The sequence below is a fragment of the Carassius carassius genome, chromosome 12, assembly GCF_963082965.1.
Source record: "Carassius carassius chromosome 12, fCarCar2.1, whole genome shotgun sequence".
Taxonomy (NCBI): domain Eukaryota; kingdom Metazoa; phylum Chordata; class Actinopteri; order Cypriniformes; family Cyprinidae; genus Carassius; species Carassius carassius.
Genome location: NC_081766.1, coordinates 29,429,331 through 29,456,945, shown reverse-complemented (window position 1 = coordinate 29,456,945; position 27,615 = coordinate 29,429,331). Strand labels below are relative to the sequence as shown.

The 27,615-nt window shown below is 37.8% G+C and overlaps 1 protein-coding gene and 1 long non-coding RNA gene across 2 annotated transcripts in view; one reads left to right on the top strand and one right to left on the bottom strand.

Moving 5' to 3' along the window:
- The window catches only part of LOC132155193 (uncharacterized), a 530,067-nt gene that overhangs the window by 82,231 nt on the left and 420,221 nt on the right, over positions 1 to 27,615 (top strand). The window lies entirely within an intron of this gene.
- The window catches only part of ephb3a (eph receptor B3a), a 37,051-nt gene continuing 9,591 nt past the window's right edge, over positions 156 to 27,615 (bottom strand). The window contains exons 4-16 of the mRNA XM_059564039.1: positions 27,071 to 27,458; positions 23,047 to 23,202; positions 21,903 to 22,238; positions 20,642 to 20,766; positions 20,100 to 20,256; positions 18,402 to 18,510; positions 14,870 to 14,922; positions 14,303 to 14,425; positions 12,975 to 13,222; positions 8,249 to 8,464; positions 6,716 to 6,865; positions 5,432 to 5,625; positions 156 to 1,439 (exon numbers count right to left, since the gene is read on the bottom strand). Coding sequence (XP_059420022.1) covers positions 1,331 to 1,439; positions 5,432 to 5,625; positions 6,716 to 6,865; positions 8,249 to 8,464; positions 12,975 to 13,222; positions 14,303 to 14,425; positions 14,870 to 14,922; positions 18,402 to 18,510; positions 20,100 to 20,256; positions 20,642 to 20,766; positions 21,903 to 22,238; positions 23,047 to 23,202; positions 27,071 to 27,458 — 2,364 coding nt within the window. The 3' untranslated portion in view covers positions 156 to 1,330. The remainder of the gene's footprint in view (positions 1,440 to 5,431; positions 5,626 to 6,715; positions 6,866 to 8,248; positions 8,465 to 12,974; positions 13,223 to 14,302; positions 14,426 to 14,869; positions 14,923 to 18,401; positions 18,511 to 20,099; positions 20,257 to 20,641; positions 20,767 to 21,902; positions 22,239 to 23,046; positions 23,203 to 27,070; positions 27,459 to 27,615) is intronic.

The following is a 27,615-nucleotide window of genomic DNA, read 5'->3' as shown; positions in this document are numbered from 1 at the left end:
TATTATTGCAGGTACAGTACAATAGAGTGTGAAATAAAAACAAGCAATGTAGCGTTTTGTTGCAGTATGAACTGAATAAAGTAGTTTAGAACATTTCATGTGGGTGTCATGGGTCGGGGAAATCAGCCATTATAATCATGTCAATGACTCTTCAGTACTTATGAGGCATTTATTTACACAGTTATGCATATTTGAACAGACTGAATTAAAATAAGTGGAATATTCATCAAACAACAGCTCTTGAGTCAAACTGTCGTCGTCTGAACTCTCGGATAGGTTTGAGTTTTGAGAATGGCATGCATGTAAAGCTGTAGAGCTCGACTGGCTCTCTCAAGCACACATGAGCATACTGTACACACACACACACACACACACACACACAGAGCACAATTCCCCCTCACTCACAGGCAGGGGAAATGGGAGTTCTTAAATCCCAGTCCAAAGTCCTCCATGTGGAGAAATCTCTCATGAGCATTTCATGGAAGACTAAATACAACAGAGGTAAATAAAACACTTTTCTTGAATCATAACAGTCCGCATTTTTAAAGTCAACTCAGCCTTAAAGGACTTTCCATTCTTTGAAAAAGTCCTGTTCTCTTTCTGAAAGTTTCAGTTTGAGTCCATCATGGCTAGTTTGAATGTGTTCTGCTCCTCTCTTCCTTTCTTCAATATGAAGAAAAGATCAGAAGAAACAAGTCTTTGAGGGAAAAAGAGCGGCAAAATATCCTCAAGCAAACATCAAACAGCCGGGCTTAAATTTATTACATTTTAAAACATTATAACAGTTAGATTATATGTTTCGAGTCTGTCTCAATGTTTGTGGCCTCGGCAAATGAGAGGAAGAATGGAAGGGATTGGAGTTACGGAAGAGAGTGATCGTTTTTTGCCATTAGAGGAACACATGCACACATGCAAACTGAACCTGAGAAGTTTGAAACATTGTCAATTTAATCCATGTGATGAAAATTCAGTGTAAACATGAGAAAGTCATGATGGAAGGGAGAGAAAGAACAAAGGCGATTGCCTGTGGCGCCATCATACAGAATTCCAATTAACATGTGCTGTGTTTTCCCAGCACTCCCCAGGTGCCCAATACACAGGCTTCCTGTCAGGCCCATACAGTTTTCCATTGGACATGCTGTAGTTTTCCACAGGCTCCTTGGAAGGGGTGCGACACTGTCCCAAATTGTATAAGTTTTTTCCATTGGCTCTTCAAGCAATAGTTGCCTCCAGTAATTTTCCATTTTATGGATTGTCCCAGTCAGGTTTACTCTTCAAATGGGAATTTGTTGCTAGCCTGGAGGCTCAGCAGGTGTGTTTTTTTTATCAGTCAAACCCGTATGGGCAGAGTTTGGCTCATTTGTTCTTTAATGTCTTGTGCATCTCCTATACTCTTCCTTTGATGGCCCGGCAGGGTCCCGCCAACTCGACAGAGATCACTATAGAGAGGGAAATGCAAAATACAAAAGTCAGCATTTGCAGGAAACATTGACATATAACAGAACTGAGTATTTTCATTTTAAGGCATAGTAATTTCATGTCAAAAAGGCATTCAAATTCGTCACTTAACTCACAGACATTTTAATTAGAATCCATCCATCCATCCATTCATTCATCCATCCATCCATCCATCCATCCATCCATCCATCCATCCATCCATCCATCCATCCATCCATCCATCCATCCATCCATCTATCTATCTATCTATCTATCTAATTCTCTCCATACACCCACCCACCCATCCATCCATACATCCACCTACCTACCTACCTATCTTATTCTCTCTCCATTCATCCATCCATCCATCCATCCATCCATTCATCACCTATCTATCTATCTATCTATCTATCTATCTATCTATCTATCTATCTATCTATCTATCTATCTATCTATCTATCTATCTATCTATCTATCTATCTATCTATCTAACTATAATTCTCTCTCCATCAATCCATCCATCCATCCATCCATCCAAGTTTGTCTTGAACTTTACTTTTAAATTAATTTAATTGACACAACTCTGGTGCAGAAAGAGCTCTGTAAAGATTCTTTAAAAATTCCAAAATTAAAAATAAACAGCACATATAGGTCCGAAACAACATGAGAGAGAATGATGATGACATTTTCATTTTGGGGAAAATTATTCCTTCAATTTCCAATAAAAATAGGCCAAATGTGCACACTCTCATTCAAATGAGAACAGTAATCACACACTCAGACACACAGCTGTCTCTGGAGATTGGATCTTGGCATGTCAACAGCCTGGCCAGGGATGCTCTTGCATACAGATGGAAACATAAATGAATCATACTCAGGCCATCAGCATGCAGCGTCACGCAGAGGCATGAAGCACCCTCACACGTACCAGTACCCACTCCACCATCAGGCATGGGGCTCCACTGCCAGCACATTAAAAAGCTCATTAGCCGACTAATTAAAGTCATTGCTCTCTTTTAGCATCTCCTCCATCTCCCTTATTAAGCTCTCTACGCCACCTCCACCAGCCCTAGTCTGAACCGAACCAGCTTTCCCAGCGAGCAGACACAGCAGCCAGTGAAGAGGAAAGGGCACTGCACTGTGTGTAAGTCAGCCGTTACTTCGTTCCCAAGACGATGTGGTTCAAAGCGCTGGAGGCGAGAGCAGCGCGTTTACAAACAAGTGAAATGACTGTGCTTATTTTGACTAAGTCAGACTCAGCACTGCTATGGATTGCATTTATTTGCTGGATAATTTATGTGGTTGAAACTGCGTTGGGTGGGGGGAAAAGCCTCTCACCGTAAAGAATGATTTGCATAGTGGGGCGCAGGGAGGAGTAGGCTTATCGTGATAGGTATTTTGCTGCACATGTTCAGTTTAAAAATCCAGCTTGTGCTTTACCCGTAGGAAAGATAGAAAGATGTTTAATATCTCCATTGTTTCTCCTAGACTGCAATGAGACAGAATGAAGAGCAAAGTCTCTTAATTATCAGATGCTTCTCCCTAGTAATCTCACATCCCTTTACATAGAGATCTCAGTAATGTCACAAACTGTGCTTTAAATGTTTAACTCTATGTCCTCACAATATGCCACAATTTATGTTTCTTTTAGTAAAACAAAGGTAATTGTACGTTTATATGTCACAATTGCAATTTTATTTAGAGCAACAAATGTGACTTTCTTTAAATTCAATCTTATATTGCACAAAAAATAGCTTTCAATTAAAATCTCACCAAGTTTTTTTTTTTTTTTCAATGTGACTCTTGCAAATGGGATTTTGTTTTGCATAATTGCGACTATATCCCGCAATGTTACATGTCGCAGTTGCGTCTATATCTTGTAACTGTCATTTTAAATCTCACAATCCGACTTTATCTTGTTGTGACTTTGTTTCTCATAATTATGACTTTTTATCCCAAAACGCGACGTTATATTGCGCAAAGTAAATGTCAACTGCAACTTATTGTTTCTTGTAACTGTGACTTTATGTCTCATAATGTGACTTTAAATATTGCAATTGCAACTTTATTATTTGTATTTTCCACTTTATATTTTGCAAAGTGACTGCATTGTGTAATTGTAAACTTGTTTCTGACTAATTGGGTTTATTTCTCACAAAGAGGAATAATCAGAGGATGGTACATGGTGGTCATAAAGGGATGGACATGGTCAGAAACAATGCTCAGGTAGGCCGTGGCATTTAAACGATGCCCAATTGGCACTAAGGGGCCTAAAGTGTGCCAAGAAAACATCCCCCACCCATAACACCACCACCACCAGCCTGCACAGTGGTAACAAGGCATGATGGATCCATGTTCTCATTCTGTTTATGCCAAATTCTGACTCTACATCTGAATGTCTCAACAGAAATCGAGACTCCTCAGACCAGGCAACATTTTTCCAATCTTCGTCTGTCCAATTTTGGTGAGCTCGTGGAAATTTTAGCCTCTTTTTCCTATTTGTAGTGGAGATGAGTGGTACCCGGTGGGGTCTTCTGCTGTTGTAGCCCATCCACCTCAAGGTTGTGCGTGTTGTGGCTTCACAAATGCTTTGCTGCATACCTCGGTTGTAACGAGTGGTTATTTCAGTCAAAGTTGCTCTTCTATCAGCTTGAATCAGTCGGCCCATTCTCCTCTGACCTCTAGCATCAACAAGGCATTTTCACCCACAGGACTGCTGCATACTGGATGTTTTTAGCTTTTCACACCATTCTTTGTAAACCCTAGAAATGGTTGTGCGTGAAAATCCCAGTAACTGAGCAGATTGTGAAATACTCAGACCGGCCCCTCTGGCACCAACAACCATGCCACGGTCAAAATTGCTTAAATCACCTTTCTTTCCCATTCTGACATTCAGTTTGGAGTTCAGGAGATTGTCTTGACCAGGACCACACCCCTAAATGCATTGAAGCAACTGCCATGTGATTGGTTGATTAGATAATTTCTATTAATGAGAAATTGAACAGGTGTTCCTAATAATCCTTTAGGTGAGTGTATATGTATACTTACACTTTTTATGGACTTATTTTTTTCTATGTTTTTTTTCTATAATTTTTTTTAATGAGACAATTACCTTTTGTTACTCAGAATCAGGCTTTCAGACATCGGCGACAAGTTGATACCATAGACTGTATAAAAACATGGACGTAGTGTCCGTGACGTCACCCGTAGTCTCCTGAAGTGTGTTTTTGAAGCCTAAAGTGTGTAGAGTGGGCCGTCGCCATCTTTGCAGCACGTCACCGCGCGACTCTGCCGGACAATCAAAAATGGGCAAAAAGGCGGGAGCTAGTTGCTGTAGCCACACCCACCTAGCACGACGGCAGTGTCAGCAGCGGCAATCCACCTGTCACTCAAGTGGCTACGCCCTTAATTATGCAGACATTTAAGTCTTAATATAATTTAAACGGATGAGTTATAAAAAAATTCACCCCCCTCACAGTTGTCATGAAGGGCAAAATTAGCTATTTAGACCAAAATCATTTTTTGAACCAGGCTGTAAACATGTTTTTTCCTGCTGTAAAGTTGGGCATTTTAACATGGGGAGTCTATGGAACTGACTCCCTTTTGCAGCCAGCCTCAAGCGGCCAGTAGATGAATTGCAGTTTTAGTCACTTCCTTATTGGCCTCACGAGAGAGAGCGGGAGGTTGGCGCTCGGTTGATACTTAAATGACATACAACTCAAATCTATGAGTCATGAAAAAGCAACCTTTAAGCAATACAATCTTCTTCTCTGCTAAAAAGAAAATGTTTTAATAGGCTCTACATTTAAAATATCACAAAGTCGATATGAAAATTTTTCAAGCATAGCAGTAAAAGTAGCAATAACGGCATACTATTTGCCATATACTCTGTCAAATGTGATTTCATAAACTATATTTCGGAAGGAAGATCCATCTTTTCCTTAAGGCAAAGCCATAATTGACCCGTATCTAATCTGGCCTGTTTTCTGCTCACCCTGAGTGTGCGCTGGTAAGCACTTTGAGGCTTGCGGCGTTGCGGAGGAGCTTGTCAAGTGTGCTGACGATCTGTCCGAAGCGCGGCCTCATGTTCCGCTCCTTCACCCAGCACTCCAGCATGAGCTGGTGCAGCACTGCGGGGCAGTCCATGGGAGGAGGCAGCCTGTAGTCCTGCTCCACTGCGTTCATTACCTACAGCATCAACAGACAGAGCAATTACACTGTCCCTTTGCATTAGGACAAACTCGACAGTATGCAGAGTTTTATTAGACATATGACCAGAATGTTACAATGGTTAAACCATTATAAAGACTAATAGACTTGAAAAAAGAGCATCTCAGAATGAAACATATAGCACTGTGCTTGCAATATAGACTAAACGGCATAGCACCGATCAGAAATAATAAACATTTTGATAAAAGAGCAGTATTTAATGTGAAATGATGGATCTCATGAAACAATTCAGGGTCATACTGTATTTCACCACATAATCAAAACTAAGGAATATAATAAATAATATTGTATTTTGCTTAAGCAAAAAAGGGCCAATTATAAAAGAAGTTCCTTTTTTATATATATATAAAATATATAAATATATAAAAATATACACACACACACACACATACATATATATCATTTTTATAAAAACTTATTTTCAGATTTTCAAATTATATTATATTATTTATTCAAAATGTGAAGTATTTAGTATATAGCATAGTTGTAGTGTATGTTGTATTGCAATTTATTCAAAAAAATAAAGAAAGTACAAGATATAAAATAATAAAAGATAATTTTGGTGAATTTTATTGAGTTAAATCAGCATACATATGAGAATAACCATGGAGAATTATTAATTCTTATTTCCCTTATTTTTATTGAATACATTTGCACTGTGTGGCCAAAGTTAAAATAAATAAAATAAAAGTTTGAACAATTTTTATTTATAAAAATAAATATGTTTTACTATGCTAATATTTAATAAATACAATTGTATATTAATATATTTATTTTATAAATATATAATAAATGCATGCAAAAATGTAATTCTCTTGTATTGCAAACAATTAATGTATCAAATAAATATGACATAGTATAGTTTAGGCTAGTTTAGTATTTTTGTGTTGTTAATACTCTAAAATGAAAACACCACCAAAACAGACTGTCACTAATTTTCATGAAAAACTTTCCTTTTATGCAAAATTCTATTTCTTACTTGTCATTTTGGACTGAAATGTGACCTAAACAAGAGTTTTCATGAGATTCACTCAAAGAGTGGACTTACATCTTGATTGCTCATGTCCCAGTATGGCCGCTCGCCAAATGACATAACCTCCCACATCACGATCCCATAGCTCCACACATCACTCGCAGAGGTGAACTTTCTGAAGGCAATGGCTTCGGGGGCGGTCCAGCGGATTGGGATCTTTCCCCCCTACATAGTTACACACATACACACAGAGAAGCAATTAAATTCAAACACAGACTTTAAAACCAACGACATGGCTTGAGTCTTCAGCTGCCTAATTAGCGCTAAGACTCGACCCCTACTCACGGCTTCCTCCCCACGGGGAATCCGGCTGGGTTCATTAATCTGAGATGAAAACCACTGGAAAAAAATAAAAATGGCAGGAATCTAACTATAAACATAACGGTTTGATCTATCCCTCAAACAGACAACGTGAATGAGAAGACTAATCAATACACTAATCCAAGCAAAGTACGAGCTAAACGAGCATGCTAGTGCTAAATCTTCACTGACTACTAGCATGCCCAGTAACCACACAAATGTTTACTCAACATTTTTAGCCCAAAGAGTTGATGTGGATGCTAAAAATAAAATGAAAGGATTTCTATGGGATTCTAGTCATTCAATTCCCTTATCCGTAGCTTATCATGTCAGACACACTGAACAAGCCATCACATACTGTACTGACTACATCCATATGTTTCTAACAGACAGAGATAGAGACAGGCTTCTTCCACATATCAAGCATGCCATCTGTACTCCCGATTCTGATGGTCAAGGCTGTTCTTATCAATTCTTAATGTGCACTGTATCTGTAAAGCACATATATCGCTACATTTCTGCCTGGCACCTGGATTTCGATAAAATGATCTCTGGAAAGTCCCACAAAGCTACTAGACATGGATGAAAATCCACAAAAATGATTTCACGGGTTAATAAACGAACAATAAAACACCAAACAGCACCATACTAACATGGTTTTTGTTAATGTATCAAATCCATAAATACCACAGCATATGTAAGGTATCATAGTATTCTTTGAAATACCTTGTACTGTAAATTCCATGGTACTTTAATATCATTCAGTATCATGGCGTAAATCAAAATACCATGCTATTGCCAACCGATATCATTACCCATTAAAATACAAATGATACTACACCATCATCTATGCAAACATAAAAAGTTAACATAGTTGTAATAATAGTACTAATAATATAGTAATAATGACAGCTAATAAAAAGGACTATGAAAAATTTATTATAATTTACATGGCCTGGAGTGGCCAAAGTTATGTCCTTTTTATTGATTAAATTAAAAGTAATTAATTTTAACATTTTAAATTACATATTACATAATTAATTATTTGATTATTTATGAAGAAAAGAACTGTCTGTGCTAAGTGTATTGGCTAGTAATTTGTATATTTGTACAGACAAAGTATGTAAAGATAAGCTACAATAATGGCTTAGTGGGGATTGTAGGATTCGTTGGAACAAGGATATTTCAATGTTTATTTTGTATTATCACATAAAAAGAGCAAACATGCGTGACCTTAACCAAACTCACCAATGAGCTGGTGTAGGTGGGGTCCGATGAGTTATCATCCAGAAAGCGAGAGAGGCCAAAATCGGACACTTTGCACACCAGGTTGCTGTTGACGAGCACATTGCGTGCAGCCAGGTCACGATGGACGTAGTTCATGTCGGACAGGTACTTCATGCCAGCTGCGATTCCCCTCAACATGCCAACCAGCTGCGTTACAGTAAACCTGCCATCATTCAGCTGAGTGGGAACAGTACAATAGAAGAGGGAGAGTGACATTAACAGATGTAAACACGACACTACACCAGTTCTGTTCGTTCTAATCAGCCTGACTCTAACAAAGCCGCCGGACTAATTCTACTCGCAGCAGCCTGTAATCTTCTTCAGAGTATCAGGATGCCAACGCTATGAAGAAGTGTCTCTACAGAACTCCACAAAAGCTAATCCTTATGGAGGAATATCCTTTGCAATAGCACTGAATATTTGAAAGCGTAATTCAATTACACACTTCACACAGAATATCAAAGCCACATGTTTTCATTTTCATATTCTAAAGGGGGACAATCTGAAGCAGTGGTTCTCTGGTGGCTTGGAAGTCTGTTTTGATAGGATCACGAACAGTGGGAATAAAACAATAATAGACTCTAATAATCAAATGCAAATGACAATATTATCGTACAGTGTTTAACACACACACACACACACACACACACACACACACACACACACACACACACATATATACTGTATACACACGCACACATAACGTTTTCCAAAAAAAACTATAAATTACAACTACAGTATGTGTGTGAATAAACGGTTTCCAAAAAAATTAATTATAACTTTTTTCAACAGTTTTCAATTAACACATTATAATTATTTCTAATGGATGACCCTGAATATTTTATTACTTTTATATTATTAAATGTAATGAAATTACATTTTAAAATATATTACAATAGAAAGTAGTATTGTTTATAATTTTTAATTTGACAGTTTCCACTGTCATCAAATAAATGCATCCTTGGAGAGCGTAATTGACTTCTTGTGCCAAAAAACCCCATTAATCTTCATTCGAGGTTTTATGTCCAAAATGTAATGCTACAGCCCAAGTTCTGGTGTTAAAGAAACCTCTAAGGGCAAATTCACAAGTCTACTGTTCACAAATAGCACATGGTTCAAGCTAAGCCTCCAAGCAAAAGGACATGATCATGTCTGTAGCCATTCCCACTTGGTTTGGCTCCAATGACGATAAACATTCTGGTACAAGATTTTGATGTTGATGTTTTTTTAGTTGAAGATGAATCATGCCAAAGCTTGTTCTTATGGATATTTTTAGAAGAGTGTTTGTGTGTAACACAGTCCTGGCTGGACTGTGAGTACAAGCTGTGCTATAGGAAGATGTTGTGGGATGATGGACTTGTTGGGTGGGCTTTAAGTTGTGTCATCTGTTTGGTGGTCACATATAGCAAGAACATCCCACCTTGGGATGTCTAAGCTTCTGGTGTTCTGCATTGACTGTCTGCATGGGTTGGTTAAGGTTCTGGTGTCCAAACTGTTCATCAAGTGTTACTGTAGAAACTGAGGGACTATACTAGGTCACACAAGAATTTCCAGAGATTATTATGTAATTTGTAAGGTTTCTGAAATGCCAGATGTTGACACAAGTTAAAGGTGAAGCAAGGTACTGTATAAAGCACCATGAATAACTGTTTAATGCTGCGGGGATATCAAATTCCCCTGTCAGCGCAAAATAAGTTCTGGCCGAGAGAAGTTTTGCTATCTTAGTTATGTAAAGTAATGTGACATGCTTCATACTGAAACAGAATATTCAGTAAAAGTTGAATTAGTCCAGTAGGAATTGATTGAAGGAGTTATTACATTTTGATGAAAGATCATGAAGCCAAAAATTTTTTTAGCATCAGGCTAAGGAAAGGCGTAGCCCTGAATATTTTTCAAAAGCTGCCTATGTTATTTTTGAAAACGCTGGGTATTTTTCTTTCATTCTCTTTAATGTATGCACTGCAGAAGTTTTTATTGCAGTGGCATTTGATTTAATATGCGATTGATGTATTTTAACACCCCATCTAGACCACAAGCGAGCAATGCAATACGACTCGACAGTTTATTTGATTATAATGGGAGTGTTCTAGTTTGTCACATTGCATTGCTAGCAGTATAAATGGGGTGCCATTTTAAACGAATCAAAGACACAGGTTTGGGAAGGTTTGAGGTCAGAAAAAAAAAACATTCTGTACATATATAAAAATAGTCATAATTTATATGTTTAGCTACAGCAAGTAAGATACTACTGAATGCCACAGCTAAAGTGGCATGTGTTTTGCACAGCACTGGCCACTTGTGCTTTTCAGCAGAAACTAACACAACTGTTCCCAGTGAAATTTATCCTATCAAGTCGCTCATATGAATAATGGCATCATGGTCAGGTACAAGGAAAGACTTTAGGGATAAAAGTGATTCACTGCCAAAAGAACAACAGACAGCAGAATGGAGTTATTATAGATTAAGGATGTCTACGAAGTATATCTATGGAATGAATATAATGTTAAACATTCAGTATTAAGTTAACGACTGTATAGCTCATGTGTGCGAGCTGACAAGCAAAGTATGCAGGTTGAGCACGCGGTGGCGCATATGCGCAAGCTTGTCGAGATAACATCCCTTTCTCACAGACATCACTGGAAAGTTTGTAGTTCGGTCAAATATGTCAAAAGCAAGTAAGTAAAACAATAAACAAGTTACTTAACGGTAGGGAGAGAGAGAGGGAGTGAGAGCGCACTTCTGTTGCGTGATCTTTATTGATGTTTGCTCACTTAGTACACGCATCATTTGGATTAAAACTAAATCATAAATATAAAACAACAATCATTCACTATAAACAACATTCATTTTCAACCTTAAGCATACAATTATAAGAAAAATTACAAGTACAATGAAAATGCCAGTATTGGCAGATTCGGTATCGGCAAGTACCAAAAATAAAAGTATCGGTAGCACTTTATTTTACAGTCCTGTTCCTCATGTACATACTATGTACTTATTATAGCAATTACAATAACTATGTACTAACCATGAACCTACCCCTAAACCTAACCCTACCCCATGTAGTTACCTTGTATTACCAGAACTTTCTTAGATAAATACACTGTAAGTACACTATAAGTACATGTAAGTACACGTACTGTAAAATAAAGTGCAACCAAAGTATCGTTATCTGCCGAGTACTGTAAAAAGTGGTATCGGTGCATCACTAATGTGAATGACCAGCGCTCTTACGGGATTTAATGGTTCTCTGTAAAATACCGAACCCTACCATGCTCCACCCACAGTTTGGCACGCACTTGCACAGGGGTTCACCTTAAATCTGACAAAACATCTGTTATATATAACAATGCATAGAAGAGACAGTTCAGCTAATGTATGTTTCTGTCGATGGATATGCATTCTGGCTTTCCAAAACATTACAACAACTGCAATTAAAGAACAAAACTAAACAACAACACATGGACAAACAAGTCCCTCTTTGTAAACTTTGTTTAATGTTGTTTAGTTCCGTACGCTGGAATATGACCTTGTCATTTATGCCATCATCACCAGGGTGTTGATAGTGCATGTGTGCACGTTGCTGTTTATTTAAGCTTTGCCTAGCCAGAAGCCGTGAATGAGAACTCGCTCGCAGTGAGAAGATTTGTGTGAGCACTCATCCGAAGTGTGAAAACCAGTGTCTCAGCATGCAAATATTGAATTCTCTTTAAAGTCCTGTGCTTGAACAGACACATTCACACAAAAATTATGCCAGCATGCCCGTCTTGGTGATTATCATAACAGACAGTCGTCTGAATGTACAGTATCAGTTGGATCCATGCATTGTCTTAAAGTGACAGTAGGCTAAAATGTTAATGTTAATCAGACAACAAAGGACAAGGAAATCACTCGCTGCTCTTGATTGAATAACGTTTGTTATTTCAATAAGGATTAATCTTTAATTTATACAGTCAAATATGCAAAGTTATTTTATTTTACTTCTGTACCAAAAAAACTATTAGACCAACCTAAAAAAAAACTGAAAAGCACTGTTTATTTTATTTGTATCTTTGTTCTGTTGTATTTATTTGTGCTTTTGCTTGTAGTTAGAATATTTGTTTGATAATTTGATTATTTTCATATTTTTATTTGCCAGCTATTTTTTCCCTAAAATAGCACATATCGATCCATACCAAAATCATGACTCTAAAGCCGTGATACAAACTGAACCTTGAGTAATTTGAACAGTTACACCCCTAGTGTTCATGGTGTGTGTGTGTACCCTACTCACTACTGTGTGTGCACTTGAATGGGAAAAATGCAGAGCACAGATTCAGAGTATGGGCCACGTCACGTCACTTTCACGTTTTACATGGTTTAAAACAAGGTTTAAAGTTTTTTTTAATTTAATTTTTTTTTTAATTTAATTGTGGATTTTATTAGCTTCAGCTTCAGTGTGTTATGCATTAAAATGAATGATTGGACAACAATGATAACCTAAGAATTAGCCAATATTTTTGTCGAATGTACCAGTGGGCAAATTTAACAGGGTTAGAAATGCGTTAACCTGGATAACTTAGCCGGGCCACACTAATGATGTCTAAAATGCCCATGGGCTCAGCTCCTGATGCCGTTTACTGAGAAAGCAAATATATAAGGCTAATGAAATAAAACAGTTTTGCATTAAATATGATCTCAGTCTTACTCTAAGGAAGGAGTCAAGCGCTCCGTTCTCCATGAACTCCGTGACAATAAGCACCGGGCAGCTCCTAGTCAGAACTCCCTCCAAGTGGATGACATTGGGATGGTCAAACTGGCCCATGATGCTGGCCTCGCTAAGGAAGTCCCGCCTTTGGCATTCCGTGTAGCCCGCCTTCAGTGTCTTAATGGCCACGGTTGTTTCCTTTCGGCCAGGCTGCTTGAGTCGGCCTCGACACACCTCCCCGAACTCTCCTGAATGAATGGAACAGAGGAAGAGGAGAGAGGGAGTGGGGTGGGGGCGTGAGGGAGGATTATCGGTTTGAGCTCAGGATCAAAAAATCATTCGAGGGAGGAAATGATGTACTGCAGAAGAACCATGGAAAGTGAGAACGAGAGAAATAAAATGGATGGCAACAGTTTAGGGTTTGAATAGGCAGGGGATGGATGGAGAGAGAGGGTGAGAGAGGAGTTTAGGGACAGGCTGTGGAGAGGGAGGAGACAGGAATTTAAAGGTTGTGGGAGTTTGGGGCCTGGACTCTGGATGTGAAAGTATGAAATGAGGGAATTGATTCAGATCGTAAAACATGAGAGTGACCAAGAACAAGCACAGGGATAAATAAATAATAATACAAAATAAGTGAAGGCAGCAAGCATCATGTATAAAGTTAGTTATAGTATAAACTCTCTACGTTACCTCCCATGAATATGGTGTATTATGAAAAAAAGGTATTGTTATAAATTGATATTTTTAATATTGGTTAATATTTTTTTTAATATCTGTTTTTACAGGGGTTATGGACAGAAGGGACAAAAACACTGAATGTAAATTATACAGTGCAACTAATTATACAATATAATATGATATATATATAATGATCCAACAGAAATCATCTGACACTGAAGGCTGCTGAAAAATCAGCTATGCATCACAGGAATAAATGACATTTGAAAATATATTAAAATAGAAAATGGTCATTTTAAATTATAACAACATTTCACAATATAAGCAGGCCTATTTTTACTTTGTTTTTGAGTCTTACCTACCCCAAACTAATGAACAGTGGTGTATGATTTTTCATAATGTTAGACTTATGCAGTTCATGGTAATATTCATAAATAGCAATGTTTGGTTTAATCTGAGTCCTCAAGAAAAAAAACTGTTTAAACCCACTGCTCCAATGCAAGCTGGCAAGCACAGTAAAATAATTCCACAAAAACTTTTTCTATGCTATAGGTTTATGTCAAATTAGATATCAGGTGTTAGAATATTCTTTATAATGACCATTAATCAGAAAAGCCTGGTTTTGTTTAATACTGAGAGCTGTGGTTTACCTGCTCCAATGACTTCCTCAATCTTCACACACGAGATGTCAATCTCTCGGGCAAACTCATGAACAGCCTCGTTCGGGTCCTCATATGTAAAAGGGTCAATGTAAACTTTTACACCAGGGGATACTAAAACCAAAAGAAGAAGAATGCTTTTCAGTTATAACTTCTATTGTTCTGTATTACTTTAAATAGGATAAGTACATTGTAAAAATCTTAAATGTTTTCAAACATAATACAACCCAATGTGCCAATAACAAAAACTCCATAAATTTCTGCTGTATTGTAGTTGAACACGGATGTATATTTTGACATTAATTTATATGGTAAAACATACTTTTTTTTTTTTTACATAAAAAAATGTTTCCCCACTGTATATTGTATATTTACATTTAACAAATTATACTTTTTTTCTTATCCTATTAAAATTATGAACATGACTTAATCATTTTTTATAACATGACTTTATAATTTTATTTATTATTATATTTTAATAAGCTATATTGCATCATTTTCACAAGCTATAAATAAATATGTACAGCAAGAAATATGTTTTTGTGCAGTTATACTCACCGTACTGCTGCAGTTTTTCAGTATACTCCAGCTCAGAGCCAGTACGCTGCCGTCTGTAACCAGATTATATATACACTGAGAGTCTGGCTTAAGACTGGATTTACAGTACAGGCATGCAAAACAAAAAAAGTAACTGGATCACTTTGTTATAGAGAACATTTAGGTATTTCATGTTCTTCAATCACCAGTTATGCCCCTCAAACTGCAAGAAAAGCTAGTTTTATAAATCTAAACTTATGCAGATGATTCACTTTCTAAATTCCTATGATTGAGGCCATCATTCTGGCTAATTGCAATACGGTGCATCCAGGATTCAAAGGCTGGGTCCCCACAACATGCAACATGAAGGACAACCATCAAGACTGTCTTGTCATCGCTTCAAACCAGAACTGCTCCATTACATGGTTCAGATGAGCCAAAATCTAGGTTATACTACAAAAACAGCAAGTCATTTAACACCAAATCATAGGTTGAATATTAAGCGGGGAACAAATGACCAGGCCCAGAACATACAGGCTAGTCTGAGCTCGGTTCATGCATGTATCAAGAATCTGAAGACAGTGAACAGTGTATTTAAATTCCAGGCATTCTCATTAAGATCTCTTTGTTTCGCTTACTCTGCATAAGTAGCGTGTTTGAAAGAGAACGGGAGCAAAGGGGCCTACTGGAATTCACCATCTGTGGGATTCTTTTGTCTTTTAACCTGTGCTAACAATGACGCCTGCTGCTAATTAGCATCTCATCTCCAATTTAAATGTCAGAAGGAAAAGAATGATGCTTCAGTGCACACACACACACACACACACACACACACACACACACACACAGAACACATTAGGATACTAGCGCAGAGGGCATGAATGAGAGAGAAGAAAGAGCTTGAAGCGGAGAGGAGGAGACGCTTTGGCACAACAAGGCGGTCACAGTCAAGAAGAATGTGTCAAATAGACACAGTGGCAGTCTGCCGTCTCTGGAGTGATTGGCAATGTCCCAGTCTGCGCACAGAGCTGGGCAAAGTGGCCTCAAATGAGCATCTTGTGAGTCTCATAAATATCCGAAGTCAGACGCACTTTGAAGTCTGTTTTGCAGTCCCTATCTGATCTCATTTTGCTGTTGAGTTTGCTGGACACGGGCATTCAAATGATAAACGGTACAAATTGCTCTTTGCTAAATCAACATCAAATCTAAATGGATCCTGTTTACTTTCTTACTACAAGTTCCAGGTCTAAACCGCGTGGTAACATTAGGAAATTTTGCAGGCAAAAAAAGGTCTGTTGTCTATTGTCAACATTGTAGCAATGTATGCCCCCTTTAAATCAAGCATCCTTTGGTTGGTAAGTCTGGTGAGCAACTTAAATATGTTGTGAAATCTGCATGGAGAAATCTTGTGGGGAAAAAACAATAGAGCATAGGCAGGTTCTGGATGTAAAAACCTTGGTTCATGGCTTACAATGCTTCAAAAAAAGAGTTTTTAAAAATCCCTGTGGGAAACATTTTTTGAGGGGAACCCCCCCCCCCACAACTTCTGGAACCAGCACTGCTGAAAAAGTAGCCATGCACTAATGCACTCGATAGCATTTCTATGGCTTTACAAAAGAAAGGGGGAGAAAAAAAATACTGGGAGAGTGATTGCATTGGTCAGAATAGAGCAATGTCAAATTTGCAATCACTCCCTTAGCTCCTTTATTAGAAACACTTACGCATTAGCGTTAACTAGTTTTCTCTAATTTCATTGCAAGGGAATATAACACAAATAATAGCAGTGTTAATTTTTACAGCTAATTTTTTTATTTAGTCTTAGTCATAGTCTTTTAACTAAAATGCCATTCAGTTTTAATCATATTTTAATCATCTGAATAGTTTTAGTTGACTAAATATCATAAGATGTTAGTTGACTTAATCTACAGTACATTTAGTTAAACTTAATAAACACATTATCTTGTTGGCGAAAAGAAGCTGTATGCTATATTAGGGGGAAAATAGTTGTAAAAAACAGCGGGAAGGCAGCGGGCCGATAAACGTGTATGTGACTCAAAAGTTAAATGTGTATTTACAACACACTCTTCCAAGCGAGGTCCTTTTTATCCCTGAAAAATGAACGTGTGTGATACTTGTGTCATAAAGCTCCTGTTGACTGCTTACTGACAACATCAGTCATTCCTCCATGTTGAATGAGTGACTCCTGATTGATTGGTGCAGCGCGAATTGACGCCAAACTTCACATTTTTCAATTCAGGCGGCAGACGCAAATTCGCGTCGATCACATAAATGCACAAAAGCGCGTAACGTGCGTATTGCGCCAGACGCTCTATTCGCGTCATTCGCGTCTAGCGCTCCGCGCTAAATGCCTCATTCGCCTTGCGAAACCTCCAGACGCGCCTTAACGTGTCTTTAAATTGCCTTAACATTGAAATCATTTGCGCCAAATGCTCTATTCGCGTTTGGTGTGAACACAGCACTTATTAAGCATTTCTCTAAAATTTCCAAACTCATTATTTAGGTTTAGTATTAAAAATTTATCATGCAATATGCAAAATAAAGTTAGATTAATCCTTATTAGGGTTACTAAAGTCATTCAGTCAAGAGCAATGAGTGATTTTCTCTCTCTTTCTTTTGTTGCTTGATTAACATTAATGACAAATACAAACAGCAACTAAATTAGGCTGCTGTCCCTTTAAAACCGAATGCACAGGTGTATTATATTGATACACATCCAACATTTTCTCCCAACTGTTTAAGTTCACCGAGTACAACGAGTGTGTTTACATGAATGTTCATCAAATCGGACAATTCAATATAAATGTGAAAGGCACTTTTCTGTGTGCGTGCTTCAGTTGTGTACACTCAAAAGAAAAAATATTGAATTAAGTTCTCTTTTGTGTCATTGGTTTTCAAATGTATCCACAGTTATGCTCTTTTCTTTCTTTCAGGTATTGACTTTTTTTTTCTTTTTTTACTTTTTTGAGACATGCAGCAAGTTGTTCAAATGTTCACATCTAAGCTCCTAACCACGCAGGAGATTAGTTCTGACTGGATCTCTTTCCAAATCGTCCCTCCCTAACATTTTCCTCATAGTTTTTGTCATTCAAAACTAGTATTTATTTTTTTATTATCTTGTTTTCATCTGTGAAAAATTTTTTTGACGAAAATTATTTGGCAGCAAAAATAACACTGAAGTATAGAGTTATAAATGTCATAAAAAAACTGTATATATAACTGCACCTAATTTATACATGGTTGAAAAATAGGTTGCAATCATTTGTAAAATTTTTGCTTCATTATGAACTATTCCTTGCATGATTAATTACTCTGTTTCAGAAATGAGCCACATTTGGAAAGTAAAATTGATTCATGTTGACTTTAAGATAGTTTGATGTCAATCAATGTTTAAAACAACAACAACAATAAAACTATTCCAAACCATCTTGTTTAGTGATCCACAAAAGAAAGTAATTTATACAGATTTCAACAACATGAGGGTGGGTAAATGATAACAGAATTATCCCATGTGCATGTGATTGATAATACTTACCTAAGGCAGACAACAGCGATGACCACCATAGCAAGGATGACCACAAATCCTGCTGAGGCAGAGCCCACGATGAGTGGCAACAGGTCCTGTACTGACCGCTCTGGGTCATCTGTCAGATGAATTGAAATGCATTTAGAATACCAATAATGCTGAAGTACACAAAACTACACTTAATGAGATGTTTCTTTTAAAATCCATCAGGAGCAATAAAAATAAGACAATGCTGTGGATACGATTACGGATGGGCGTTTTCCGCAAATACCACATTCGAATTTGAATATTCGTTTATTTAAATTAAGTTTAATGAGACAGACGTTATTTTTCAGCAACATTTATTGTTTCCGTCATTTTGAACAAGCTTACACACAATGAGCTTGAACATTACACATCGTGTTTTGTAGCTGAAAACCTTTAACAAAGCGTGCAAACAAACAAAAGTACAGATTGAAAGCAAAAAAAAAAAAAAAAAAGTGAACAAAGAAAAAACGTAAAGCAGCCAGCAGCCTACACTTAACTTTGAAACTTTTAAACTGTCAGCAAATCTTTTTTTGCTTTTTTTCTATTGTTTTAAATGTTCTTGTTAAGAAATACGGGCATGTAAACATGATCGGGGGAAAGTCGGCTCCTTAGTCTGTTAACAATAAGGCCGGCCGCGGAGAAAACGCGCTCTGACGGCACAGACGCTGGCGGGACTCACAAATAACGGTGTGCTAAGCGAATAAGTTTTGTGAAGCGCTTCGTGTTTTGGTTTCACCACTGAATGGGATCCTCATCTGGTGGAATACATGGCTCCAGCAAGAACTGTTCCCACTCGTCTCGGCTGGAGAATCATCGCTGAAGAACTGGCTCAGCCTTTTCCGACGAGTGGGCATTGCATCCATTGGTGATGGCGGCTGCATACGCACCACTCGCATCAAGGAAAATGTTCTGATAATGTTCAAAAAGTTTTTTTTCTTACTTCTCTCATGTCTTCATCGAGAAACCTGAGATGTTTGTGCCAAAGGGTCTAGGGCGGACGCGAGAAGAGGAGTTTTCATTGCATTCTCCAAGTTAGCGGTGTTTATTCGCCGCTGTTGCTTAGCAATGGCAGACGCCTCAGGAGCGCTTCTGCCCGAGCGCTTTGGAAAGAAGGAGAAAGTGATGCGTTTTCTACGAGTTTTTAGGCGGGATATGTGAACGGCCCCTAATTCATTCATTAATTATTTTTTTGCTTGCATACATCTTCAAATATGCCATGGAGAATCACAGAAAGTGACCAAATTAGATTTTATTGTGAACCTTCTTTTTTTTTTTGCGAAATTCGAATATCATTTTTATTTATCGAATAATTAGAGCAGAACGAATATTCGAATGTTCGACTATCCGTGCACACCCCTAGATACGATAAGAGCTTAAAAATGAAAACGGATGGCATCAGATCATATAGGCTTGAAAGTATCTAATACAGAATGTTTCAATTCATACTGAAATCACTGACTTGGACACATGCAACATTTCTGGAGGCTTTTCTCAGGAGAAATATCTAAGAAGCGGGAGATTTAACTTAGCACTGTCTAGGATAAACAATTCAGCAGAGATCTCATTTGTGATTATTTTTTCCTATGGGTGGGTATACATGGTTTGGCATATAAAAATGCTCTTGGCCACTCAGTATCTTTTATAACAGATGCATAAGAAAGAAAACGTCTGTGTTCTTACCATAAAGACTTGTACTGAAGTCCACCGGGCCGCTATAGTGTCCGTAACCAGCTACGGTACGAGCACGCACTTGCACAACATACACCGTGCCAGCCTTTAAACCCTCCACTTTGGCAGAAGTGTGCTGTGCAGTGACGGTGTGTGAGAACGACTCTCCCTGAAAAACAGAAACATACACACTGAAGGACCGAAACTAGACTCTTGAGCCATTGAATGCTTAGAGTGAATGTTTAGTTAATAGTTTTCACTGCAATTAGTGGTTTGAAAGTATTTGAAAAGACAATCCCTGGCTAAAACTGTCATCCAAACATGCAGCCGCAAGTTACTCCTATAGAAGAATTAAGCTCCACTCTTTTTAGATTTAGCCATTGGGTTTGGACCAGTGGCCATCTGTTGTTCTATTGTACTCCACTTTAAGACAAGCCAGGGTTACTTTGAGCTCAAGCCAGTTGAACCCATGCTGGGTGCCTTGCGTAAAGTCATCTGGCTCGGGTTCAAGAGTTCTTGAGTCGGGGTGATTTAGATGCACAGCAGTTCCTCACCCTCTCCTGGTACTTGATCTCATAATCCAGGATCACGCCATTGGGCCGCTCTGGGGGCAGCCAGGAGAGGCTGAGAGTGCCAGCCGTGGCCCGTATTAAGTGGATGGTGGGGATTGCCGATGGAGCTGGAGGTGATAAGAGATGGAGGGAGAAAAAGCAGAATAACTTTATTAGAAAATCATCAGATTATTTAAGGCTGTGACTCTTTACTGGTGGGCCGGGACTCATAAAGGGGCTCTATTCTGCTGTGACAGTACAGACAGCTGGGATCTAAAATAAAACCAAAATCTGAATTTAAAACTGAAGAGAAAAATTGGCATATCAGTCTTTACAGGATTTTGGTTTAGGTAAATGAATAAAATCATGCAATATAAGAATAGCGTATTCTGATTTCTGTGTGTACTAAACTATTGTGGCTGATTTTATGATATTCTTCGATAACCATAGAAAAATCCAGAATTATGAATACACACATATCCACAGAAAATGAATAATTAAAAATAAAATATTTATTGACCAATATTTTTTATCACATTGCTTGTAGGTCAATGGCAATGAAAAGGTTAATTTATTTAAAGATTACAACATACATAACATTCAAACATACAACAAACTGAACACCTATGATGAATGATAATTAAATTTTAATTAAATGCTTTTAAAATATCAAAATATAAAGTAGTCTCACATGATCTTTAATAATTGATTTATTTGAAATATTTTGGCCACCCAAAAATAGCCATGTTTTGATACATAGAAAATGAATGAATGAATGAATGAATGAATGAATGAATATTATATTATATTATATTATATATCTTTATGGCATTACATTTTTGTGCAAGCTTAGGCAAGCTTAGTTCAGATGTAGTGTGTCTCCCCAAAAACTTGATTTGTAGATATATAATTCATGCTTTTTCTATATATATATATATATATATATATATATATATATATATATATATATATATAGACAGATAGATATATAGATATATCATTTTACTTTATTAAATGTAAAAAGTTTTTTCAAAACCACATGAACCCAACATGATTTCAAAGAGTACAATTCTTAGATTTTTTAAAGATTTCTAATTTTCTTTATGAGGACACTCTTATTTGTCATTGACACTTGTGCAAGTGTTTTATAATAACAGTAAGCCACTGGAGGCTGTGCTTTACTGTGATTTTACCTGTTTGGTGCGGTTTAAACAGTCTCCTGTGGTTTACTGGTTTATTAGACAATTGAAAATGAATTTCTCACCTGCTTGATTGGTGGTGATATTGACAGTGGCGTATTGCGGGGTGGATGGGCTCTTGGGGGACACCCCATTGACAGCCTGGATCTCAAAGCTGTAATGGGTGTGTGCTTGTAGATTCCTCACCGCCGCTTGCATCTCGGCCAAACCCAGGCGGCGCGGCGACACCTCCACGTTATCATCACACCGCGCACAGGACCCGCCATCGTGCAGGCACTTCTTACACACCACGTTATACACCACGTCACCTCTCCCGCCCAAATCCCGCGGCTCGGACCACTCCAGTGACACTGAAGTCTCGTTCACACTGGAGATCACGTTTAATGGAGCCGAGGGAACAGCTAGGAAGACAACAGTAAAGAGCTATACTCGTGAAACATGTATAATGTAACATTTTCTGCACATATCCTACGGTATATGTTTAGTCAGGAATAAAAAATACCACTTTGTAGATCATTACACAGTAATCCAAGACTAATTAAAAAATCTGGAGCCTTAAAGTCAGGCTGTCATTGGCTAAACTATCTAATTATTCTTGCATATTTGTTAAAAAAATGTCTAATTTACAATGCACTCCATAGTTAACTTGTCAGGGGCAAATCTATAACCAACAAATCTTGTTCAGTGAATCATGATGTAAACTAATTAAATCCAGATGCTGGATTTTCAAAAGCACAACTGCCTAAGGAACTGGAAGCTTTGGTTACAATTGCTGAAAAAGAATACATATTTTTTCCTTTTTTAATGTGCATACCTCCAGCACAATTCTGTTTTTTAAATTCATAAACTACAAACAACATTCTGGCTTCCTGATATGTTTCAAAAGATGGAAAAAAAGCTCTCCAACCAGGGGATTTTGCAACACATTGCATCAATGTGTGAATTTATGGGATATTTCCAATTAAATCCATGTGTCAAGATTCAACAGCGCTGAAGCTAACCGTTTATAATCACACGCTTTATGCACTAAATGCTGCAAACTGACAGGCTTACATTAGCGATCATGACCTTTTTATCAACACGCTTTTCTGTGTCATTAGTCACCACATCAAACAGGCCAAATGCACAGAACAGACCGTTTCAACATATAATTAGCACAATGTGGGAGCTATGTTAATTTGACAAGTGCTACTTATGATCATCACTTACTAGTGCAGGCCACGTCAGGGGGGTCGCTGTCAGCGCGGTAGTAGCCACTTTGACAAGGGCAAATACTAGATGCCCTAGACCTGGCCCGGCTGTTGGAAGGGCACGGCATACAAGAACTCTCACCCTGTTTGGATTTGAAGGTCCCTGTGGTGCACGCTAAAGGCGACAAAGAAAAAGGTGTTACAGTATGTCATTTTCAAAAATGAACCATACACGGTTAAATAAATTAAATTTTTTTCAACATGTTTGAAAAAAATATGAGTACACTAAAAAATGTCAACCTAAAAACCTGCTTCTAAATCAATATCAAAATATATTTATAATATAAAATATTAAATTAAATGTATATATTTTTTATGGCAAAAATATTACTTAACAACACTGAATCAACCTAAATACGTTTGGCTACATAAACAAATCATATGCTGTATTAAGAACAGTGTGATGTAAACTAAAATAAAATCCTAATCCTAAATCCAAAACCCTAAAACAACCATAGCCCTGTTCACTTCCACTGTAAGTGCCTTACCGACATTTCTTTGCCATGATAATATAATGGCTAATAAAACCCTAAAACAATCCTAAAAATAACAAGAACAACTTTATATCTCATAATAATACTCCAGTTTTAACAGAAGAATTAATGTGTTTTTATATTATAAGCTTCACATTTCTGCTTAAATCAACAATGAACAGATTGGAGCTAAATAATGACACTATTGTATTTTTAGAGCTGTTTACAGCAGAATTTGGATTTGTCTTGTATTTGATGAAGCTTCAATCAGTGATTCTATTATTTTTCTTTTTATTATACCGCGAAGCTGCTTTGAAACAATCTGAGTTGTATAAACAGATTAAGGTGACTTGCCTTGCTTTTAAATCCCCTTTCACTTCCATGTGAACCCTGAATCAACAACAGAACTAACAAATATTGCTACAAGTGTGACTGCATCATATAATAATTATTAATTATTAATATTATTAATAATGTTCATCGTCTGGCTGACTATGTCTTGTATTAATTTTTCTAAAACTCCTGTCATACGTCGCACAAACTGAAAGTCACCACTTATAAGCTATTACTAAATATTGTAGAAACATTATTTTCTGTAAAGTTGCTTTGTAACAATTTGTATTGTAAAAAGCGCTATAAAAAATAAACTTGCATTGAATTGAATGTGTCGCACTTTAACTTTTTGCTTTTCATTTTAAGTAATGTATGGTAATGTATCTAATGTAAAGTACTTAGAGAGCTGAAAAATTAAAAGTTGCAATTTTAAGTTAAGTTTTAAGTGGCGGCATAATAATCAAGGAACTTTGCTGCTGTACCATGGGTGCAGCAGGCGCAATGATATAATTATTTTACAGGTGCTGCGTAATATCACTGCGCCTGCTGCACTCATGGTACAAAAGCAAAGTTCCTTGATTATTACGCTGGAATGACAGTATAGTTCCTAGCCATATCGGCCTAGAAAATCGCAACTTTTCATTTTCCATCAGCCTTAGTACACAATGTAACTACAGAAGAGTCAAGTTTTAAATAGGAAAAATTTTGAAACTCTTTGGTCATTTTTGAGCGAGATGCTAACGGTCTAATCAGATTCAATGAACTATGCTAAGCTAAGCTAAAAGTTCTACCGCCAGACCCGGAGATCGGCTGAATGGATTCGAAAACTGTAGAAATCAATTAAGATAAATTAGGGAAGTTGGAAAATTAGCCTATTTTTCAAAATTAGTGGCGTGTCCTTTAACTTGCGTTGAACCTGGAATATTCCTTTAAGGTTGCTATTTTTTCAGTATTGTGTTGGCACTTGAACTATATGGATCATGAAGCAGCTGCAAATAATACATATTTCCATCACTCAGCGTCAGCGCTAGAGCACATAAAATTAGGGGGCATGTAAAACATTTTTGGGGGGCTGTGTCTTTTGGCACCTGTTTCTGAATATTGATTGATCTAAATTATATCCTATAGTGAAGATCATTTTCAGATGTAACGGATGCACCAAATAAAACAGGAAAACACAAATAAAACTTTAAATGTACTAAAATATAGGCTAGTTTTATATATGAATAGGGTGTTTGTCAACTGATTGAGTTTCCAGTGTTGACAGCTCCGTAAAATAGCCTACTTGAAGCATTGTAGTTTTGCTGTATATAGCTACTAAAACTATAAAAAGTACAACACACAAGCACACTTCAGAATAAGATTCAAAACATTTATAACAAGAATGAATAACCCAAACTCCGATGAAGTCGGCTGCTAACTGCACCTCCTAAGCCAACTGCACTAGTCAGTCCGTTTCTTTTGGAAGAAAACGGCTGATGTAAGTCTGGCTGAGGAATCGGCTGCTTTCTGTTTTTCCTGTAAACAATCCACCACACCCGTGTCTCCTCACGAAACACTGCAGTTAATGGGGACCATGCCGAGAGATGTGTCCTGCATGTGACACTGCAGGTGAATTATAGCAAATACAGAAAAAAAAATCGTCTTCAGTATTCCTCCCATGAAACATATCGCTTCACGGCTAGTGTAATAAGACAGTGGAAAATCTGAGCGAGTGGCCCCTGCTCTCAGCCTTAACATGCATGGCGTTACGCATTCAGACCGAGCACGAGCATGAGATGGGAAGAGCTTTGAGAGACAGGGAGAGAGTGAGAATATGCCCATATAAATGTTAACTGGGCTTGGCTGTTTCCCTTCTCTGTGTGTGTGTGTGTGTGTGTCAGTGGGCCAGAGGATTAAAGCTGGAAGGTGATAAAAGAAATTAGGTGCACTCTCCATTGGACATGGTGCATCTCACGGCTGTATAGCACAGCCTGGGAGAGTCGTTTATCAGTCCTTTAAGGCAAGCTCTTAACCTTGAACAACTAGATGGAAAAAAAATGAGCCGCCACATACTGGCAATCTCAAAGGAAGTTCCCCTCTGTCCACCAGTTCCTTCCCAGAGAACAGATCAGGAGGCCCGCACAATTCACATTTTATTACTATGAGCCCACCTCATCATTCATTTGCACTCCCACTCTCTCCTCCGCCACTCTTACTGTAGTCTATCTTTTAATTTTCCTCATTACTCTCTCAGAATCACGCTCGAGAATTAGTCTTGCGGTCAGCATATGTATCCGTCTCTGGGACGTGTCAGTGTGTTCTGCCACTGTTGGTAGCTCTGTTCTCTGACACCACTGCAGTCCTCCACCCATTACTAAGACTCTCTCTCTTTTGTGCTGAGCCCAGACAAGGTATGCGGGGAGACTGTGGATCAGTACAGGCGGGTCCTCGCATTGTTCTTATTTGTTTGAAACTCAAGATTCTGGAATGGCTGGCAATACTAGCCTTAGCTGAGCTCCTAAATTCTGGCCTTTTCATTTTCACCAAAAAATCCTATTAACAGTTTTGGCCTTTAACCCCAGAATGCAAAGAGAAATCCAATTATGTAATAGTCTTATAACACTACTTGCGTCAATATGACTTTCTTTCTTCTGAGGAATACGAATAGAGAAATGCTGCAGAATTTGTTGACTATTCCTTTAACTTCTTAGCATTCCTGTAAAAATTTGCCTAAAACGTCTAAAACACAGTGGAATGCTAACAGGTTAATAAAAGAGAACAAAAAAAGCACCATGGAAGTTTAATAAGGCAGTCAATATGATTCTGATTTACTTTTATTAAATGGAAGACAGAAAACATATTTTTTTAATTTTTTTGGGAGAACTATTCATTTCATGTAATTGCACTTTTAACATAAAAAACAGCAAACCACTAAATGTGAAATTAGGTTACATGATCAAAAAAACTTCTTTGAATGTCAAGAAAAAAATTTAGTCATGCTATTCAGTGTGTAAAAATGTGTATGTGTGTGCAAAAATTAGCATTACCAGTGACTGCATAAAAAAGGATATAAACCGCTCTGACCTGCATGAAACCTTTGCATTGCTTCAGACAGATTTTATAATCCGTATTGTAGCATCTGCCAGGAAACACTCAGAATCCGCTTTCCTCTGGTATAAAAAGCCAAACACTTACCCTGGCACTGAGTATCTTTCTTGGCCGGCTCAAAGCCCGCCATGCAGGTGCATGCTCCCACGGGAACCATCCATTCTCCATCTCCGTTACAGTACAGCTTTAGAGGGACAGATTCCTCTATGGCGTTTGGCACACAGGCTCCGGCGGCGATGACCAGAGAGGTGGCCTCGGCACCAGTGGCCGTCTCGGGGAAGACAGCGAAGTTAGCAATGGTGGTGGAGCACTTTTTAAAGAAGACCCTGGCCGAGATGAGGGACATGCAGGCGCCCAGGTCCTGGAAGGCCAGGTAGAAACCAGCTTTGGAAAGAGGGCCGAAACTCCGTACTTTGGTGTTGACGATTCCTGACTCCAGCAATGAGAAGCTCTCATCGGGGGCTATGGTGTCCACCTGGGACAAAAGACATTAGAGATGGTAAGGACAGTGATTTGGACATTGTTGTTGTTAGGATAATCTTTTTGTGGACTATAAACCTTTATCTCTGTAATTATGTCATCATTTACTCGCCCAAGTCATTCTAACGGTCACATTGTTAAATGTTAAAATG